The sequence below is a fragment of the Callionymus lyra genome, chromosome 10, assembly GCF_982586985.1.
Source record: "Callionymus lyra chromosome 10, fCalLyr1.hap1.1, whole genome shotgun sequence".
Taxonomy (NCBI): Eukaryota; Metazoa; Chordata; class Actinopteri; order Syngnathiformes; family Callionymidae; genus Callionymus; species Callionymus lyra.
Window position 1 is genome coordinate 7,237,863 of NC_141827.1, and position 22,776 is coordinate 7,260,638.

At 43.2% G+C, this 22,776-nt stretch overlaps 3 protein-coding genes across 4 annotated transcripts in view; all 3 read left to right on the plus strand.

Moving 5' to 3' along the window:
• The first annotated feature begins 254 nt into the window (after positions 1-254).
• Positions 255-18,471, plus strand: LOC148070077 (DDB1- and CUL4-associated factor 1-like). Its single transcript, XM_087801883.1, has 30 exons — positions 255-373; positions 805-922; positions 990-1,066; positions 1,131-1,204; positions 1,281-1,394; positions 1,459-1,596; positions 2,602-2,868; positions 2,941-3,042; positions 3,110-3,268; positions 4,183-4,362; positions 4,474-4,583; positions 5,243-5,327; positions 5,485-5,648; positions 6,340-6,437; positions 6,915-6,988; positions 7,184-7,336; positions 7,404-7,559; positions 7,639-8,124; positions 8,960-9,237; positions 10,008-10,200; positions 10,254-10,336; positions 10,392-10,476; positions 11,266-11,499; positions 11,624-11,717; positions 12,158-12,265; positions 13,521-13,594; positions 17,690-17,788; positions 17,848-17,988; positions 18,045-18,120; positions 18,190-18,471. Exons 2-30 carry the CDS (start codon positions 810-812, stop codon positions 18,216-18,218), a joined length of 4,044 nt encoding a protein of 1,347 aa, XP_087658009.1. The 5' UTR covers positions 255-373; positions 805-809; the 3' UTR covers positions 18,219-18,471.
• A 723-nt stretch (positions 18,472-19,194) lies between these two features.
• On the plus strand, positions 19,195-20,301 carry LOC148070078 (dynein light chain roadblock-type 1-like). The gene is made up of 4 exons (XM_087800489.1): positions 19,195-19,293; positions 19,480-19,555; positions 19,924-20,091; positions 20,156-20,301. Exons 1-4 carry the CDS (start codon positions 19,291-19,293, stop codon positions 20,197-20,199), a joined length of 291 nt encoding a protein of 96 aa, XP_087656615.1. The 5' UTR covers positions 19,195-19,290; the 3' UTR covers positions 20,200-20,301.
• A 1,022-nt stretch (positions 20,302-21,323) lies between these two features.
• LOC148070079 (dedicator of cytokinesis protein 3-like) overlaps positions 21,324-22,776 on the plus strand; it is a 39,075-nt gene continuing 37,622 nt past the window's right edge. The window contains exon 1 of one of the 2 annotated variants that reach the window (XM_087801640.1): positions 21,324-21,598. In XM_087801640.1, coding sequence (XP_087657766.1) covers positions 21,562-21,598 — 37 coding nt within the window. In that variant the 5' untranslated portion in view covers positions 21,324-21,561. The remainder of the gene's footprint in view (positions 21,599-22,776) is intronic. The other variant, XM_087801639.1, reaches the window with a different exon arrangement.

The following is a 22,776-nucleotide window of genomic DNA, read 5'->3' on the forward strand; positions in this document are numbered from 1 at the left end:
AAAAGTTTTGAGGTGTTTCTTTTTATTTGTATTTAATATTCACATTTTCCTTTTGAAAATACCTTTTTCATAATCATTTGAATAATAAAGGGACAAATAAACCTCTAAACTCCGAGGAACTGTGACGCATGAAACTCAAACTTTCTCTCCTCATCCCAGAGAGGAACTACAAGTCAGTCGCTGGGTTTTCTCCCTTCTACTACAAATCCCATCAACCACCGCGGGCCGCCGTTGTCATCCCAGCGATTTGGTGACGTCACGTGCAGGCGACAGGAGAAGTTTTGAACTGAACGTTAAAACTTATTTTCCCAGCACGTTTCTTGGACCTGACCCGGGAGTTCCGAGCGCGCGGCTGCTGCAGGCGAACGTCGAGGTGAGTCCCGGAGACACGCGAGCTTCCCTCCGAGCACGAGCCGACACGAGGTGAGCGGCGGGCGGACAGCAGCAGCACGCTGGTCCCGCTGGTCCCGCTGGACCGACCCATGACCGTCCGTCAGAAACTCAATGATGTTTCTCATCATTGGGTCAGTGTGGAGCCGCTGACCTTAAACGTGTCCAGAAGCGGAACTTGACGTGTTATTGTGTGGCTGACATCTTATCTGTGGGTGTGAAGTTGACGTGGGTATGTCCCTGGTCTTCCACCTAAACGGAGCCGTTTGACTTCTCACAACGGTTCCTCTCTCGTCCGGTTTCGGGGAGAAGAACGCTTCTCAGAACATGTTAAGGGGGGAGGCCACGGGGCAGATCTAAAACCAAGGTCGGGCTTCACCTGTCATTCTCTTGTCCCACTGTCCCTGAACGCAGCACTGATGGAGGCGGCGGTGTCGGGGGACGGGGCCTCTGCCGACCTGGCCCGGCTGCTGGAAGAGTGGGAGGAGGCCCGGCTGGGCGGCACCGACGCGCTGGTGTCGGTTCTGAACAGGTGAGTGGGAGACGGGTCGGGGGGTACCCTGGTTCTGGACCTCTCTTGAGTCCGTGTGGTACTGCAGGATCTCCGCCCTCGTGGAACAAGAGACCCACGAGTACCGCAAGACTGACACGGACCCATTCGATGACCGACATCCGGGTGAGTCCAGAACTATCCAGGGGTCGTCCAGACCTGGTTCTGACCCTGAATGATCGTCCCTCAGGACGCGTGGACCCGGACTGCTCGCTGGGACGGATTCTGAAGTTCCTCCTGAAGAAGGACGAGTTCAACAACACCGTAAGGGTCTTGACTCGACCCGGGTCGCTCGGAACCGGACCGAGCGTTTAAACGTCCGGCTGTCTCCTCCTTTCAGCTGCTGGACAATTACATCATGACCAGTCGGGAGAGGAGCCTCAACAACGCCGCCTGCAGACTTCTGCTCAACATCACGCCGGGTCTGGAGACCGCTGCCGTGTTCCAGGACAAGGTGGGTCGGAACCACCGAAGTGACGAGGATGAGGATGAAGGTGACGCGTTTGTGTTTCTGTCAGGAGGGTCTGGTGGACCTCCTCTTCTCCTGGGCTCTGGAACAAGAACCTCCTCTCTCAGCGTACGCCACCGGCCTCCTGGCCAAGGCCATGAACAACCCTGACGTCGTGAGCAGCTCTCAGGAGAAGAACTCTCAGCTGGTGAGACACAGAAGTTTATCAGTGTCGTTAGAATATTGAAGGTTTGAACTAAAAGTTAAACTAAGGTAAGGTAAGGTAGAACTTATAAGTTGATTTAAGTCTTAAGTAGATGTTGGACTCTATTGTATCATCAGTGTGTGTTTGTAGAAAACTCTCTTCATTTAAAAATTGACATTAGAAAATTATTTTAAGCCCCGCCCACTGAAAACACCTAGTTTTTTCTGGAGATTAAATCTTGTGTACCATAACCACACCCACTCTACTGTGATTGGTCAAACATAAAGTTTTTTCACCACATGTCATCAATCCCAGAATTCTCCACCTTCAAGGGACTCATGGTATAAACAAAGTGGGTGTGATTACAGCTGGCTGGAGGAGTGAAGCCATTTTTGTGTCATAATGGACTCTGCTCTCGTAACCTCTTGTTCGCCCAGATTTCAGAGCAACTTTATAAAGTAATAAGTTCAAAACATGGTCATGATGATTAGTTGAAGAATGTAAATGTTTTTCTTCCAATAATCCAAAAACAAATGTTCTAAATTCCATATTTTTAAATGTGTGGCCTTTTAAGTTTAATCTTGTCTGGTGGCACTAATTTAAAAGGCTATTAATTAAAATATTGAATTTATTTTTGAATTACTGTATTGGAATTAGAATATCAAACTCTATTTAAATAAATGTGAATATATACTAATATAATTAATTTAAAAAATCATTCAATTATTTAAAGAATATATATTTAACCTTTTAATATAGAAATGTATGTTCTCAGTTATTCAATAAATTAAAACTAAATAATTAGATTTGTTTAAAGGTTTGAATAAAAATGTAATATTTCAACATTTAAAATTTTAAATTCAACTAATCAATAATCTGATGACACTGATTTACTTGCATAAACTGCGCTGCTCTTTCATGTAGTACCACTGGGCTCCGCTGGGTGTCAGTAGACGTCACGTGGACCTGGTTAAGGGGCAGGTGGGTCAGGAGGTCCTTTGTGTTCAGGTGCCGCTGGTGTTTGCCCGACTGAAGCGGCTGCAGTGTGAAGAGCTCAAAGGTCAAGAGGAGGCCTCGGAGGTTCAGCCGTTGAATGGGTCAGTCCAGGAGAACGGCGAAGATGCAGGAGAGAAGAAGACCGACCTGCAGGGGGCGTCCTGGTCTGAGATGAGCGCCATGGTGGTCGGTTCTGACTACTCCCTGTTCCCCCTGAGCTCGACGGTGGAGCAGAGACTCATCCTGCAGTACCTGGCTCCTCTGGCTGACCACCAGGAGGTGATGACGATGATGATGAGGAGGAGGATGAGGATGAAGATGATGTTGACGAAGGTGCTTCTGTCTCTCCAGCTGCTCTCGGTCTTCGTCCAGCTGGACCCTCGGGAGCTCTTGATGAACTACCTGGACCTGAACAAGACCAGGAATGTTCAGCTCACCTACGACTCCCTGCTGGTAAGGTCCCGTCCGATGACATCACTTCCTGCCGTGGTCCTCGTCAGCTGACTGTCGGCTCCGTCAGTTCCTGGCCACCATGTTGCAGCAGAAGAAGTTTGCCGCGGATTTCATCGCTCGTGGAGGAATCCAGAAGCTGCTGCAGATCCCACGACGATCCCTGGCAGCGACTGCAGTGTCCTTCACCCTCTACTTCCTGGTCTACAACCACGACGCCATGGAGAGGGTACACACACATATGTACACACACACACACACACACACACACATATGTACACACACACACACACACGCATGCATATGTACACGCACACACACACACACACACACACACTTCTAAACATAAACTCACATATACATACACACATGTACATACATACACACACACACACACTTCTAGAAACACTCCCATATACATACACACATGTACGTACACACACACACACACACACTTCTAAACAAACACTCACAAATACAAACACGTACAAACACACACACACACACACACACACACACACACTTCTAGAAACACTCCCATATACACACACACACACACACACACACACACACACACACACACACACACTTCTAAACATAAACTCACATATATACATACATACACACACACATACTTCTAGAAACACTCCCATATACATACACACATGTAAATACACACATACAAACTTTTAAACATACACTCACATATACACACACATGTACATACACACACACACACACACACACTCACACACACTTCTAAACATATACACACACATTTACATACACACACATGTACATACACACACACACACACACACTTCTAAACATACACTCACATATACACACACACACATGTACATACACACACACACGTACGTACATACACACACACACACACACACACACACTTCTAAACATACTCTCACATACACACACACATTCGTAAACATGCACTCACATATACAAAAACACATAAAACACAAACATACAAACTTGTAAACGCACGCACATACTAAACATACAGTTACATAAACACACACATTCATTAACATACACTCACATACACACACTTGTAAACATACAGTCCCATTAACACACACGTATTTGTGCACTGAAGAATGTACGTGTGTGTGTGTGCAGGTGTGTATCCTCCCGGGTCACGTGCTCTCAGACGTGGTGTCGTACTCTCTGTGTCTGCTGGAGTCGTCGCACTCGTCAGGCGTCTGTCACGCGACCTTGTTCTTCTCCATCGTCTTCTCCTACAGAGCTGCACTGCAGCTGTTCGACCAGCAGGACGGACTCCGGCGTCTGGTCAACCTGGTCAGTGCGCACACACACACACACACACACACACACACACACACACACACACACACACACACACATGTGTGAACACGCACACAAACACTCTTTGTCGACTTGTGTCTCCAGATCAGCACGTTGGACATTTCAAACATGAGCAGCGAAGAGTCGACTCTGAGCGACGATCAGATCTTTTCCTGCAGACAAACGGCTAAACACACCTGCCTCGCCCTGCTCAGGTGTGACACACACACACACGCACACACACACACACTTGTCTTCCATAGTTTTCTATGGAAGTACATCAGTGCCATCAAAATATTATACAGTAAATAGTTGAATTTAACAAGTAAAAACTAATATTACGATCTCACCAGACCAATGCAAACGATCCCAGAGTCACGCTAACTTTTAATTTTACACCAAAACTTGCAAAGAGCTGAAATCTTACCGCCATGATGAGTTGACGCGTCAGTGCTTCTCTGTCGTCACATGATCGTCTGCTCGTCACACGATTGGCTGGAAGATCGATCAAGTAGCTCGGTGCTCTGTTAGCACTGTCTGGTCTTTTTATTTTGAATTCAAAATATGGCGAATTCAAAATTGTGAAATTCAGAGAAAATATTTTAAAATGATTGGGATTAGAATATAAAGGTCTGTGTGGGGAAATAAAAACAATAAAAAAAACATTACTTTTGAAAGTATTAGAAATTTAAATTAAATTATTTAATAAAAAAAATAAAATGTTCAATTAAAAAATATTGAATTTAATTGTTAAACAAATCATTTGATGCTTAATTATTTTTTTTCAACATTTGAAATGTAAAATCTTCTGGAGACACTGATTCACTTCCATGGTTTCCATCTTCGACGAAGCCTGACTCTGGTCTTGTCTCAGGTACTTCGAGGCTCACCTGGCTCTGGTGGTCGAGCAGGTCAAGAGTCTGAGTGGAGGCGTCGTCGCCCCCCAGAACATTCACAAGGTACTGCAAGTGTCATGAGATGGACCGCCATTACATTATGACCACCTGGTCTGTCGGTCCCCGCCTGAGACCCCAGTCACCGCTCCGCTGCTCCGCCAGGCGGTCATAATGTTTTCTGTGTGTAAAGTTGATTCATGTCCTCGGTCCTGGTCCTCAGGCGGTCTCTTTCCCCCGCGAGAAGCTGCGGGACATGATGGAGTTCCTGGTCTCGAGACCTCGACTCGTGTGGGAGCCCGTCCGACGGTTCTGCTCCTTCAACATCTTCCCGGTTCTGATGCAGCTCATCAAGTCCTGCTGCCACTGGAGGAACTACAACGGGAGGTACAGACGCACACACAAACACAAACGCACACACAAACACAAACACAAACGCACACGCACACACAAACACACACACAAACGCACACACAAACACAAACACACACACACACACACACACAAACACAAACACAAACGCACACACAAACACAAACACACACACAAACACAAACACACACACACAAACACAAACGCACACACAAACGCACACACACATGCACGCACACACAAACACAAACGCACACACACACACAAACGCACACACACACACAAACGCACACACACACACAAACAAAAACGCACACACAAACACAAACGCACACTCAAACACAAACGCACACACAAACACACACACAAACGCACACACAAACACAAACACACACACAAACGCACACACAAACACAAACACACACACAAACGCACACACAAACACACACACAAACGCACACACAAACGCACACACAAACGCACACACAAATGCACACACAAACACAAACGCACACACAAACGCACACACAAACACACACACAAACACACACACAAACGCACACACAAATGCACACACAAACGCACACACAAACACACACACAAACACACACACAAACGCACACACAAACGCACACACAAACACACACACAAACGCACACACAAACGCACACACACACTCCTGACCCTCACGCTGTGTCTCCTGCAGGTCCGATCTGCTCCGACACATCCTGGACTTGGTGTCCATCCTGACCGTGGTTCCTAAAGGTCAACTGCTCCTGGTGGACGGTTCTGTTTCCACTCTGGGTCGGTTCTGTTGGATGATTGTGTCGGTTTATCAGAATATTGAGGTTTTGAATTTAACATTTTAAAGTTTTTTTTTATTTTTAATGATTAAATTAAATATATATATATTTTTCTTTATTTTTTTCATTCGTAGTCTTTTAAATTCATGTAAATGTTGCTATAATCGTGTCACCAGACCAAACCAGTAGAGCACCGAGCTGGTTGATCCAACTTTCAGCCAATCATTGTTGACACCATTATAGCAACCTTCAGAAGGCTTAAAATAAAAAAAGAATCAATTTAGAATTTAAAAAAAATTATTATAGGAATTAGAAAGTGTGTAAAAAAAAAAAAAAGTAAAAATATTCCTAATTTAATTATATATTTTTAAAAATAAATGCTTGAACAAATACGGTTCAATGAAAAAGTTAAAACCTTATAAATGTTGAATTAAATCCATATTCTGACGACACTGATGTTCTTCGGGTCTCACTTCAGGTATGAGCATCATCCTGGGTCTGGCGGAGGGTTCTCTCTTCAGCGACGCAGAAGTCCAGAAGGCGGCGCTGCAGGTCAGCAACAACGAGGCGTTCCTTAGCCAGATCGTAGAGATGATCTTTCCTTCTGGTCCTTGATCCTCCCAGTTTCTCCTTTAATGTTTGAACGAGATCCAAGACCCTTATCATCGTGGTCCGCTTGGGACCCCGTGGTTCTGCTCTCTCCTGCCCTTCCATTGTCGGGTTAAGATTGGTTCTGTTCCCTCTCAGATCATCATCAACTGCGTTTGGGCCCCAGACCAGGACCTGACCTTCAGCGGGACCTCGCTCGGGTTGTCGTCGCTGCCCCGGAACTCTTCTGCAGACCCGGTCCGGGTTCTGACGTGCATGCGCTCGGTGGTCCAGAACAACAACGGCATCAAGGTGAGGAGGTTGTCCTTCGATTTTTTGAGCCCTCGATCTGACCCGGTTCTGGTCCCCCCTCCCTCAGGTTCTTCTGTCCCTGCTCACAGTCAAGAGTCCGATCACGGACGCCGACCAGATCCGGACTCTGGCCTGCAAAGCTCTCGTGGGTCTGTGTCGCAGTCGCCCGGTCCGCCAGATCATAGGCAAGCTGCCGCTCTTCTCCAGCGGCCTGATCCAGCAGGTGAGTTCCACCGGAGACCCGGTCCGGTTCTGGAGGTCCATCAGCGCCGTCATGATAAACTTGTTCCCTCCCCGTGCAGCTGATGAAGGAGCCGGTTCTGCAGGACAAGCGCAGCGAACACGTGCACTTCTGCCGCTTCGCCGGCGAGCTGATCCAGATGATCTCGGGGAAGCGTCTGCTGAGCGGCGCCGAGGTGTCTCTGGCGCGCCTGCAGAAGGCGGACGTGGTCGCTCACTCCCGGATCACCTTCCCGCAGCGGGAGCTGCTGCTGCTGATCCGGAACCACCTGCTGGCCAACGGGCTCCCGGACACGGCCAGCACTCTGGCGCGGGAGGCCAACCTGCCGGCCACGTGTTCGGCCCCCCTCACGCCCTCCTCCGGCCCCCTGCCTCGCTCCTGCAGACTCACCCCTCAAGCCTCTCTGGGGTCGACCCACGCTTCCACCCCTCACTCTGCGGCGCCCCCCGCTGGTCGGATCCTCTTCTCCAGGGAGCGAACCCCGGCCGGCAGCGGCAGGAAACCACGACCCCTCAGACAGAAGTCCGACCACGGAGCCTTCAACCAGGTGTGTGTGTGTTTGTTAGTGTGTGTTTGTGTGCGTGTGTGTGTCTGACCTACACTAGTGTGTAGTGAAGAGATGTTTTTTAATACGATACAATATATTGTGATACTGAAGAAACGAGTATATATTTGTAGTATTTTTGGAGGTAGTTTTATTCCTGATTATTAAATCAAATAAAGTTCCCTAAAAAATTATATTCAAAAGAAAAGTTACAATAATAAACCAAACGAAATAAACCAGAGAAAATACTTCAAAAAAGGTGCAACGAAATGTCTTAAAAAAAAGTTATTGAATAAATTTAAAAAGTTGCATCTAAAGAAAGTTTCTACAAAAAACAACAATATTAGTTTAGTGAAAATATTGCTTCAACCAGAAAAAAAACGATGAAATTGCTTCAATTAAAAATATAATTTCATTTTTTTCCTCAATAACGTTAAATGTGTTTTATTTTTTATTTTTTTTGTGATTAAAGCCTTTTTTTATAAAAGCAAACTAAGAAATAAAGTAATGTTTCAGTGAACGGATTTAAAAAACAGTTGCTTCAACAAAAGGGTTACTTACTTACTTTACTTTAATTAAAAAGTTTCGCCTTTTTAATGATTGCTTAAATAAAAAGTTATTAAACAATAAAAGTTTCTTCAATCAGAAAATATACTTTTCTTTTTCCAATAAAGTTCAATTAATTCATTAAAGTCATTTTGCTTTATTGAAAATATATTTTTTATATTTTAAGTATTTTCATATAAGCCTTAGTTTTCTTTCAAGCTATATTTGTCAGTAATATGCTGTTGAATGTTGAGTGTCTTAGAAAAGAAAGATGTTTTCTTCTGAACCTCAGACTCCGGCCATGAAGAAGCAGCTGGAGCGCCACCTGCCGTCGCCGCCCACCCTGGACAGCATCATCACGGGGTACCTGCGGGAGCAGCACGCCCACTGCCTCAACCCCGTCACCACCTGCCCGCCCTTCTCGCTCTTCACGCCCCACAGGTGCCCGGAGCCTCGGCCGCGGCGCCAGACCTCGGCCAACTTCACGGCCCGCCTGGGCAGCCGCCTGCTGGACCCCAAGTACGGCGGCGTGGAGCGAGCGAGTCTGGACCGACATCTGATCTACAGCAGGTGCGGCTCGTGTCGCTCATGTGTTGAAGGATCGAATTTAACATTTCAAAGGTTTTAACGAAATGTTTTTTAAACATTAAATTGTTTAAAAAAATTAATCTTTAGTTTAATAATTATTTCAAAGATTTAATTCGTTTTTTTTGTACTTATTTAATTACTTTTCGTTTTTAATAATAAATTAACATTTAGTTATTCTCATTCCAATCATAAAAAAATATTACCAGACTAAACCAATCGAGCCCCGAGCCACTCGCTCTCACTTTTATAATCACACAAGCTGTAAATCTAGCATTATTTACAAATGTTTGAGTTTTGTCCGCCTTGAAGAATTGAAGCGCCAGAGCCTCAAGGTCATCACATGATCGTCTGTGATTGGATGAAGCTCGGTACTCGTTTGATAATGTCTGGTGACACAATTAGACCAACAATTTTAATTGAATTTAAATGGCTGCAAATTATATAATATTGATTTTTTTTTATTATTATTATTAGGATTAGAATATTAAACTGTATGTATTAAAAACAACTTTCAAGATATAAATTATTTAATTAAATTATTTAATTAAATAATGAAATCTATTTTAAAATGTATATTTTTGATTAAATCTTTTTTTTTTTCAATTATTAAAAATCCAACTAATTTAACAATTCAATACACAATAATTAAAGAACAACTGAAAAACCTTAAATTAACTCAATAAAATAATTTCAATATCCTGACGTCACTGATATACTCGTGAGGTTCTCTCTGACCTGCTGGTCGTCCACAGGTTTCGTCCTCTCAGCGCCATCAACAAAGGCGACGGCGGCAGCTTCACCTGCTGCTCCTTCTCCGCCGACCAGCGCCACCTGCTGCTGGGCAACACCTTCGGTCACCTCAAGTTCTTCAACGTGTTCTCGGGCGAGGAGGAGGCGGACTACACCTGCCACTCGTCCTCGCTCACCCACATCCAGCCGTCCAAGGTGAGCAGGCGTGAGAGACTCGGACGCGGCGGCTTCACTCTCTCTCTCCTCAGGACGGGCGCCTGTTGCTGACGTCTGCGCTCTGGAGCCGCTCCCTGTCGTCGCTCTGGAGTCTGGACGGAACCTTCACACTGAAGTACGCTCTTATTTTGAAGGTCCTTCACTTCCTCTCTGACTGTTTCCTGTTTCAGGAGCTCCTTCGCCGACGACCAACACGTTGAGTTCAGTAAACTGAGTCAGGACCGCGTGGTGGGCAGCAAGGACGAGACCGCCTATGTATGTCACACACGACTCACACACACACGACTCACACACACACACGACTCACACACACACACGACTCACACACACACACGACTCACACACACACGACTCACACACACACAACTCACACACACACAACTCACACACACACACGACTCACACACACACGACTCGCACACGTATCCCACATGAGAGTGACACACACACACACACACACACACACACACGAGAGTCACACACACACACACACACACACACACACACACACACACACACACACACACACGAGAGCCACAAACACGAGAGACACACGCACACACACACACGTCACACACACACATACAAGAGTCTCACACACACATACAAGAGTCTCACACACACACACGTCACACACGCACACACACACGAGAGAGTCTAAACACACACGAGAGTCACACATACACATGAGAGTCACATACACACACACAGACACACACACACACACGAGAGTCACACACACACACACACACACACACACACGCACTCACAAGTCACACACACACGCACATGCACATGCACATGAACACGCACACCAGTCACACACACACCAGTCACACACACACACCAGTCACACACACACACACACACACACACGAGAGTCACACACACACACACACACACACACAAGTCACACACACACACACACACACACACATGCACACGCACACACATATGCACACGCACACCAGTCACACACACACCAGTCACACACACACCAGTCACACACATGACTGCGAGTCAATTCTCTCCAACTCTCTCCAGATCTACGACGTGCAGACGAGCCAGAAGACGCACACGTTGCTGGACAGCGCTCTGAGCAACTTCTACAAGAGGAACTGCGCCACCTTCAGTCCGACGGACGAGCTGGTGCTGAGCGACGGCGTGCTGTGGGACGTGCGCACGTCACGAGCCGTGCACAAGTTCGACAAGTTCAACGACGACATCAGCGGAGTGTTTCACCCCAACGGCCTGGAGGTCGTCATCAACACCGAGATCGTATCCTCTGGCGGCGCAGTCGTGGCACGAGCACGGGCACGAGCACGGGCACGGGCATGAGCACGAGCACGAGCACGGGCACGGGCACGAGCACGAGCACGTTAGTTTCCTGAACCTCCTCCAGTGGGACCTGAGGACCTTCCACCTGCTGCACACGGTGTCGGCTCTGGACCGGTGTCGGGTCATCTTCAACAGCAGCGGCACCGTCATATACGCAGGTGCGAGTCTGTCGCAATCCTATGACGATCACTGGTTCAACTGTATTTTAGATTTAAATTGTTGAAACTTCTTTGTTAAAGGTTTTAACTAATTTAGTTGAAATGTATTTATTTTTTTGATTTAATTCAATCATTTCTATATTGAAAGGTTTAATATTGTCGTCTTTCAAATTCAATACAAGAATATTGTGTAATAGTGTTTGTACGTTGAATTTAAATGGATACAAATGAACAAATATTCAATTGAAAAAAATTATATTTTAATTATTTGAATTAGAATATCAAACTGTATAAAAACTTGTTGAATTTTTTTTTTTTTTTAATACAATTATTCAATCGAAAATACATTTCAAATGAAAATAAATTAAAAACTTCCACATTTGAAACGTTAAATTGAACCAATCAGTATTTACTGACTCTACTCTACTTCCTGACCGCAGCGGTTCTCAACCTGCACAACGAGGACGACGTCATGGAGCAGCTGAACAACAAACACTCGCTCGAGTCGTCCTTCAAAACCATGAACGCCAGCGACTACAAGTCCATCGGTACGAGTATATTTTTGTTCCTGTAGAGGTTTACTTATTAGGATCTGGTGATGTATCACGATACAGGGAAAAAAAAACGATAAATTGTGATACTGAAGGATATATTTGTAGTGTTGTCGAGTACTTGAATCTGGTGTTGTGATAGTGTAGTAACGAGTATATATGTGTAGTATTGTCCAGTACTTGACTCTGGTGTTGTGATACTGTAGTAACGAGTATACATGTGTAGTATTGTCCAGTACTTGACTCTAGTGTTGTGATAGTGTAGTAACAAGTATATATGTGTAGTATTGTGGAGTACTTGACTCTGGTGTTGTGATAGTGTAGTAACAAGTATATATGTGTAGTATTGTGGAGTACTTGACTCTGGTGTTGTGATAGTGTAGTAACAAGTATATATGTGTAGTATTGTGGAGTACTTGACTCTGGTGTTGTGATAGTGTAGTAACAAGTATATATGTGTAGTATTGTCCAGTACTTGACTCTGGTGTTGTGATACTGTAGTAACGAGTATACATGTGTAGTATTGTCCAGTACTTGACTCTAGTGTTGTGATAGTGTAGTAACAAGTATATATGTGTAGTATTGTAGAGTACTTGACTCTGGTGTTGTGATAGTGTAGTAACGAGTATATATGTGTAGTATTGTCCAGTACTTGACTCTGGTGTTGTGATAGTGTAGTAACGAGTATATATGTGTAGTATTGTCCAGTACTTGACTCTAGTGTTGTAATAGTGTAGTAACAAGTATATATTTGAAGTATTGTCGAGTACTTGACTCTGGTGTTGTGATAGTGTAGTAACGAGTATATATGTGTAGTATTGTCCAGTACTTGACTCTGGTGTTGTAGTATTTACAGACCACATGACTCTTGACGAAATCGTAACTTCTTTCATTTGTTTTCAAACCAAAATATGTCCAAACATCAGGTTTAAAAGCTGGTGGAATCACTGTATCCTCTCGTCCTCAGTCTTAAGATGTCGCGCAATTTCTTTGTTCTTTTAGCTGTGGAGAATGTAATGACTGCTGCCATCTAGCGGCTGGAAGTTTAAGTGCAACACAAAAATAACCCAATGTAGTGAATATTTTAATTTACATTTGTACATTTTCATTGCATTATTATTGTTATTGTTATTATTATTATATTTACTTTATTGGAATGTAAAGCATAAGATAACTATTAACTACATAATAACTAAAATATACTGTGTTTGTTGCAGCGTCACGTTTATGTTTCACGTTTGTGTTTCAACAGCGACGCTGGACGTCAAGAAACACATCTTGGACTTGTGCATCGACAGCAGGGATTTCAACCTGGCAATTATCGAGGTTCTCTCTCTTTTACAAACATGTTTCACGAACGTCAACTGATGACAAACATAACAACAAACATCAACTGACGACAAACATCAACTGACGACAAACATCACAACAAACATCAACTGACGACAAACATCACAACAAACATCAACTGACGACAAACATCACAACAAACATCAACTGACGACAAACATCACAACAAACATCAACTGACGACAAACATCCCAACAAACATCAACTGATGACAAACATCACAACAAACGTCAACTGACGACAAACATCACAACAAACGTCAACTGACGACAAACATCACAACAAACATCAACTGACGACAAACATCACAACAAACATCAACTGACGACAAACATCACAACAAACATCAACTGATGACAAACATCACAACAAACATCAACTGACGACAAACATCACAACAAACATCAACTGATGACAAACATCACAACAAACATCAACTGACGACAAACATCCCAACAAACGTCAACTGACGACAAACATCACAACAAACGTCAACTGACGACAAACATCACAACAAACGTCAACTGATGACAAACATCCCAACAAACGTCAACTGATGACAAACATCACAACAAACGTCAACTGACGACAAACATCCCAACAAACGTCAACTGACGACAAACATCACAACAAACGTCAACTGACGACAAACATCACAACAAACGTCATCTGACGACAAACATCCCAACAAACGTCAACTGACGACAAACATCACAACAAACGTCAACTGACGACAAACATCACAACAAACGTCAACTGACGACAAACATCCCAACAAACGTCAACTGACGACAAACATCACAACAAACGTCAACTGACGACAAACATCACAACAAACGTCAACTGACGACAAACATCCCAACAAACGTCAACTGACGACAAACATCACAACAAACGTCAACTGACGACAAACATCACAACAAACGTCAACTGACGACAAACATCACAACAAACGTCAACTGACGACAAACATCACAACAAACGTCAACTGACGACAAACCTCACAACAAACGTCAACTGACGACAAACATTACAACAAACATCAACTGACGACAAACATCAACTGACGACAAACATCACAACAAACATCAACTGATGACAAACATCACAACAAACATCAACTGACGACAAACATCACAACAAACATCAACTGACGACAAACATCACAACAAACGTCAACTGACGACAAACGTCAACTGACGACAAACATCACAACAAACATCAACTGACGACAAACATCACAACAAACATCAACTGATGACAAACATCACAACAAACATCAACTGACGACAAACATCACAACAAACATCAACTGACGACAAACATCACAACAAACATCAACTGACGACAAACATCACAACAAACGTCAACTGACGACAAACATCACAACAAACGTCAACTGACGACAAACATCACAACAAACGTCAACTGACGACAAACATCACAACAAACATCAACTGACGACAAACCTCACAACAAACATCAACTGACGACAAACCTCACAACAAACATCAACTGATGACAAACATCACAACAAACATCAACTGACGACAAACATCACAACAAACATCAACTGACGACAAACATCACAACAAACATCAACTGACGACAAACATCCCAACAAACATCAACTGACGACAAACATCACAACAAACATCAACTGACGACAAACATCACAACAAACATCAACTGACGACAAACATCCCAACACACATCAACTGACGACAAACATCACAACAAACATCAACTGACGACAAACATCCCAACACACATCAACTGACGACAAACATCACCACAAACATCAACTTACGACAAACCTCACAACAAACATCAACTGATGACAAACCTCACAACAAACATCAACTGACGACAAACATCACAACAAACATCAACTGACGACAAACATCACAACAAACATCAACTGACGACAAACATCACAACAAACATCAACTGACGACAAACATCACAACAAACATCAACTGACGACAAACATCACAACAAACATCAACTGACGACAAACATCACCACAAACATCAACTTACGACAAACCTCACAACAAACATCAACTGATGACAAACCTCACAACAAACATCAACTGACGACAAACATCACAACAAACATCAACTAACGACAAACATCACAACAAACATCAACTGACGACAAACATCACAACAAACATCAACTGACGACAAACATCACAACAAACATCAACTGACGACAAACATCACAACAAACATCAACTGACGACAAACATCACAACAAACATCAACTGACGACAAACATCACAACAAACGTCAACTGACGACAAACATCACAACAAACGTCAACTGACGACAAACATCACAACAAACATCAACTGACGACAAACATCACAACAAACATCAACTGACGACAAACCTCACAACAAACATCAACTGACGACAAACCTCAAAACAAACATCAACTGACGACAAACATCACAACAAACATCAACTGACGACAAACATCACAACAAACATCAACTGACGACAAACATCACAACAAACATCAACTGACGACAAACATCACAACAAACATCAACTGACGACAAACATCACAACAAACATCAACTGACGACAAACATCCCAACAAACATCAACTGACGACAAACATCACAACAAACATCAACTGACGACAAACATCCCAACACACATCAACTGACGACAAACATCACAACAAACATCAACTTACGACAAACCTCACAACAAACATCAACTGATGACAAACCTCACAACAAACATCAACTGACGACAAACATCACAACAAACATCAACTAACGACAAACATCACAACAAACATCAACTGACGACAAACATCACAACAAACATCAACTGACGACAAACATCACAACAAACATCAACTGACGACAAACATCACAACAAACATCAACTGACGACAAACATCAACTGACGACAAACATCACAACAAACATCAACTGACGACAAACATCACAACAAACATCAACTGACGACAAACATCACAACAAACATCAACTGACGACAAACATCACAACAAACATCAACTGACGACAAACATCACAACAAACATCAACTGACGACAAACATCACAACAAACATCAACTGACGACAAACATCACAACAAACATCAACTGACAACAAACATCACAACAAACATCAACTGACGACAAACATCACAACAAACATCAACTGACGACAAACATTAACTGACGACAAACATCACAACAAACATCAACTGACAATAAACATCACAACAAACGTCAACTGACGACAAACATCATAACAAACATCAACTGACGACAAACATCACAACAAACATCAACTGACGACAAACATCACAACAAACATCAACTGACGACAAACATCACAACAAACGTCAACTGACAACAAACATCATAACAAACGTCAACTGACGACAAACATCACAACAAACATCAACTGACGACAAACATCACAACAAACATCAACTGACAGCATTCACAACTGAAGTGGATTCAAATTCTCTCACTGAGCCAGAAGTGTTGAAGTATCTTTGGCATCAGAAATAACTTAACATTGACAATGTTGAAACTTTATATTGAATTGTTTTTTGTTAAGATTGAACCATTTTTTAATTAATTTTCTTTTCATTTGTAGTGTTTTAAAGTCAATATTGTCGGGTTCACTTTTATACCAATTTCCTTATATTGAATTTAAAGGCTACAGGAGACCATATCATTTAGATAGTTATTATTTGAGTGGAATTAGAATACCAAACTATGTGTGAACAAAAAATTATTCAATTAAAAAAAAGAAATTAAATTATTATAACTAATACAAAAATATATCAACCTTTCATTATAGAAATGATTGAATTTAATTATTTGAAAAACAATACTTCAATAAGTATATAATTAAATAAATAAGTAAATAATTCAATAGTACTATTCTGATGTACCTTCAAGTGTACACCTACACACACATGAACTACACTTTTGTGCGTTGAACAAGAGAAGATGTTTTGGATGACAGCAGGGGGCGCTGTGACGAACATGGACACGTGTGACTGAGGGTCAAGTCTGTGATTCACCTGCAGGATCTGGACTCGGTGGGTCTGGACGCCGGGTGTCGGCTGTACGAGGTCGGACGACACAAGCTTCAGGAGGAAGTCCGTGACGATGACGACGACGACGAGGTCAAAGGTCGTTTCCCTGGTGTTTGTTGGTTTCTGACGTGTGTGATTTCCTCCCTCAGGATGATGACGACGACGACGATGACGACGACGATGATGATGACGATGATGACGACTTCACGTCAGGCCCCGATGTCGACACCGACAATCTGATCGAAGAACTGGCCAACGAAATCGTCAGTGGACCAATGAGCAGCGAGGAGGTAACGCTCGCCTGTCACATGTGGTCGAGTGATGTCATCACCTTCACTGTCCTCAGATGGAAGCGTTCTTCGGCGACGACAGCGGCGACGAAGGCGGCGACAGATTGAACCGACTCTCAGGGATCCTGGACTGTGAGTTGTTTTCTTATTCGCCGACGACACCAGGTGTGGTTTTTGATGAAGTCGTGACGTTCGTTTCAGCCGAGTCATCGTCGGACGACGACCTTTGATCCCGAAGACGCTTCTCTTGACGTCCCAGTCTCAGGGTTCACTCACAGATGACCGTTTTATTTTCTGTGTGTGTGTGTGTGTGTGTGTGTGTGTTTCTCGTGACTCGCTTTGTTTTCTAATAGTTGTGTTTTTTAAGGACTTTTCTAAAGTGACGCTGATTCTTGCAGCGTCCTCGTGAATGAGTTTGTTCCTGAAAGACGTTTATTTAAAAAGATGTCAATAAAGAAGTTGATCACGAGCGACTGCACCGTGTTTACTGACGTCTGTGTTTCTTCATTACCTTCTTTGAACAGCAAAGGTTCTACACTCTTGTGTTTTCTAAACGTATACATTTTACCACTTAACAGAAAATCAAGAAAAATGTATATTTAAATGATTATGTTCAGAACTTTATCTCAAATATTATCATATTCTCTTAATAGTTTGTTGAAACATGAAGTTTATAAATAATTATAATATAAATAATACACCATCGTCTGTCCACATCATTAATTTATTTGAATGTATTTTTTCTTTTGTTAGACATCTCTTTAATATGACGTGCCACTTATATATAATGTAATGTTATTTATATTTTATTGTATTTAAATATTTTATTTCATGTGTAATTTATCTGTACTGACTTCACCACCTAGAAGTTACACTGGCAAAAAACATGTTCCGATTCAGATTATTTTCGATGCTAAATACAGGATGATCACATGGTTACTTCTTTAACAACCTTTATATACAAGACTCGTCTTATATTAATATTTCAATCGGTTGAGCACCAATAATATAAACCGTTGATTTTTGAATCAACAGATACCTATTGTAATTACTGAACCATTTATTTTTCAAATATATAAATAAACTCCGGCTACAAGATGCTATTTTAATTTAAAATTGAAATTTTTGAGAAACGATCATCAATTATTTTGTCCCTGTTGAGATGCCATCGAACATGGCGGACCAAACTATCTATTCGCGCGTGCGCACGCGGATCGTGCAATATCTCCCGGATCGGGTACAAACACAGTCGCGTTTCTTCGAGGAGACTTTGTGACGAGGTTTTCATAACAAGGACATACTATGGTGGGTTCTGACGTCATCTCTCGTTATGTGCCACACTGTGCTAGAATGACGTCATCGTTTCGGGCTGACGACCAAAGCAGCGGTTTTAGCGACGATGCTAATGCTGTAGCATCCGAGCTAGCCGGGCGTTGTCATGGAGAGTTCTGGTTCTGATTTCAAACAAACACTTTCTCTTTTGCTCCGAAGGCGGAAGTGGAAGAAACGTTGGAGAGACTGCAGAGTCAGAAAGGAGTGGAAGGAGTCATCATCGTCAACACTGAAGGTACAGAATCTCTCAACTTCTCTCTGTCCCAGCTAGCCGGGGGGGTCGGCCACACACCAACATGACTCTCAGCAGACAGTTTAGAGTCAATTAACCCTTCAGTTGTCATGGTTACATCCGGGTGTTTCGGGGTTGTTTACATTTTATAGCTGAGAAAAAGAGACAAAACACACAAGTGCTTTTTCAATATTAGTTTTTGGCTTTAATGGCGGCTTGAAAAAACAACAAACTTTCTCTCCTAGACTTGAATTTGTCACTTATTGAAAAAGTAAGAGGCAAAAGTGTTGTGATGGTCTCGACGTGAACCGTGACTCCTCCCCCTCGCATAAGCTCCTCCCCCTCTGATGGTCGTCACGTGTTTCCTGCAGGCGTCCCCATCAAGTCCACCATGGACAACGCCACCACGGTCAAGTACTCGGGTCTGATCCACCAGCTGGTGCTGAAGGCTCGCAGCACCGTGAGGGAACTGGACGCTCAGAATGACCTGACCTTCCTGCGGGTTCGATCCAAGAAGAACGAGATCATGATCGCACCGGGTGAGTCATGTGACCCCAGATGTGTCGGGACTATCAATCATTCCTTCTTCTTCTTCTCTTCCAGACAAGGATTATTTCATGATCGTCATCCAGAAGCCCTTCGACTGAGGCCACTCCTCCTCCTCCTTCTTCTCCTTCTTTTTCCTCCTGGTGTGTTATTTATTGTGACCTTCAAGTATCAGAAACATTAAATGATTCTTCACACTTTCACTCTGTCTGAGAAGATCCAGATCCTGACCCGGGTTCTGGGCACGAGATTCATTTCAATATTGTTGTCTCTGTATTGCTGAACCTTCACTTTCAACAAGTATAGAAGTCTATCAGTGACATCAGAATATTTTAATGTTTTTTGAAACTTTGAGTTTCTTTATTGGAATGAAAGCATTGAATTAAAATCTTTTCCCATTTTTATATTGAATTAAAAAAGCTATGAAGTAAATAATATTGAATTTAAAATGTTTTTTTTTATTATTTAAATTGAAATATCAAACTCTGTGTAAATGTTTTTAGTTTTTACATTCAAATGTATATTATATTATTATTATTACTAATTCGATTTTTTTTTTTTTAAATCAGTAAAAACACTCAATATAGAAATGATTGAATTTAGTTATTTCTTAAATATTTCAAGTTTTTAAACATTCCGATAAAATATATAGTTGAACATTTGAAATATTGAATTCAACGATTCAATATTATGATGGCAGGATGAGCAACAGTTTGTTTACATCAGAGTGATGTTGGAACTGCGAGGGCTCAACACCAAACATTTTACGATCACATGCTGTAAAGTTTAACAACTTTTATCAGGACAAATCGATTTTTATTCCCCTGATGAAACACCAGGAATAATAAATTGTGAAGTTCAAACGTCCTCTTATATTCTTTCGAGTTTTCTTCTGCACTGACCTGCTCTGGTTCCTGTAGTGGTTCTGAGTTTAGAAGCTTAGAGCTTAGAACCAGACGTTCGTTTGTGGACTACATGATGTAGTTCCACAGTAAGTCCACACGATGGCGCCATTACACCAGGTTGGTTCTGACCTGTCGCGCGCATCACTCAGCATCAATATGACAAACACACACAAGTCATCAACGCGGACACACACACAGGTGTATCTTCGTCAAGTTCTCGGACGTCGAACGACCTGGACCTGGACCAGGGCGGGACCTCCGTGTCATCCTGACCCACTCACTCTGCGCATGCCCCCCACCCCCCCATCATCAGGCACTCGCGGACCGGGACGCTCGCGTATCTTCTCGAGTACAAGTTAGATGTCCGGCTGCCACTCGGAACCAGCAGGTTCTGGAGCGGGACCATGTACATGACGACGGGACGCGACTCTCGTGTCGATCGCGCTGGATCCTCTTCTCGGTCGGACTCCGGAGGTCCGGCCAGGATGTGAAGTGGGTCCGTCCAGAGAGCTTCTTCTGCCCATCACATGAGGAGGACCCGAGGAGGTCTCTGACAGGATGTGGAAGCCGACCGAGGAGGAGAAGATCGGAGTAGGTAAGGGTCGACGTTCTCATCCGGGTCATGAACCGAACTCTACATTGGAGGATATTCGAGTTCTTCTCTGGTTCTGGAGGATGCGAGACCCAGGTGTCTTCTATCTTATGTTTGAGGTCCACAACAGGATCTGCTGTGGCAAAGAGTTGGTCTCCTGCAGGAGATGGGGTAGTTTACTGGAAGAGTCATGTAGGTCATTAGGTGGTCCACTGAGGAGTCATGGGGGGGTCTACTTTAGGATCCATGTAGGTTGTCAGGCGGTCTACTAAGGAGTCAGGTGGTCTACTGTAGGAGTCATGTAGGTCATGAGGTGGTCTACTGTAGAAGTCATGTAGGTCATGAGGTGGTCTACTGTAGGAGTCGTGTAGGTCATGAGGTGGTCTGATCCAGCCTTACACCCCAGCTTGGGCTCTGAGGTCTGTGGATCAGAATCTACTTATGGTTCCACGCACACAGTTCAGGACCAGAGGAGAGAAATCCTTCCAGACTGTTGCTCCTAAACTTTGGAACGATCTCTGTGTTTGATGATCTACTGACTCCTTCTTAACATCTTAAGACACTTTTATTTGTTCAGGCTTTTTCTTGATTTTCTGGAACTCCTGTTGTGTTATCAGTTTTATCTTGATCTTTAAAGTATATACTTTATTGAGTATTGTTTTGATTGTTTAAGCGCTTTGTGACCCTGGTCTGGAAAAGCGCTATACAAATAAAAATGACTTACTTACTTAAAATACTTACTTACTGTCGGAGTCATGTAGGTCATTAGGTGGTCTACTATAGGAGTCATGTAGGTCATTAATTGGTCTACTATAGGAGTGGTATAGGTCATAAGGTGGTCTACTATAGGAGTCATGTAGGTCATTAGGTGGTCTACTATAGGAGTCATGTAGGTCATTAATTGGTCTACTATACGAGTGGTATAGGTCATAAGGTGGTCTACTATAGGAGTCATGTAGGACAAGAGGGGTCTACTGTCGGAGTCGTGTAGGTCATGAGGTGGTCTACTGTAGGAGTCATGTAGGTCCTGAGTTGGTCTACTGTCGGACTCATGTAGGTCATTAGGTGGTCTACTACAGGAGTCGTGTAGGTCATGAGGTGGTCTACTAAAGGAGTGGTATAGGTCATTAGGTGGTCTACTGTAGGAGTCATGTAGGTCATGAGGTGGTCTACTGTCGGAG

Excerpts from the sequence above, each read along its gene's own strand:
- LOC148070078 (XM_087800489.1), top strand. Across the intron at positions 19,556-19,923 it reads CATCATCGTCAACACTGAAG|GCGTCCCCATCAAGTCCACC; the intron begins GTACAGAATCTC and ends TGTTTCCTGCAG. Across the intron at positions 20,092-20,155 it reads CGAGATCATGATCGCACCGG|ACAAGGATTATTTCATGATC; the intron begins GTGAGTCATGTG and ends CTTCTCTTCCAG.
- LOC148070077 (XM_087801883.1), top strand. The coding sequence starts at position 810 with ATGGAGGCGGCGGTGTCGGGGGACGGGGCCTCTGCCGACCTGGCCCGG. Across the intron at positions 1,067-1,130 it reads ATTCGATGACCGACATCCGG|GACGCGTGGACCCGGACTGC; the intron begins GTGAGTCCAGAA and ends ATCGTCCCTCAG. Across the intron at positions 5,649-6,339 it reads TGGAGGAACTACAACGGGAG|GTCCGATCTGCTCCGACACA; the intron begins GTACAGACGCAC and ends TGTCTCCTGCAG.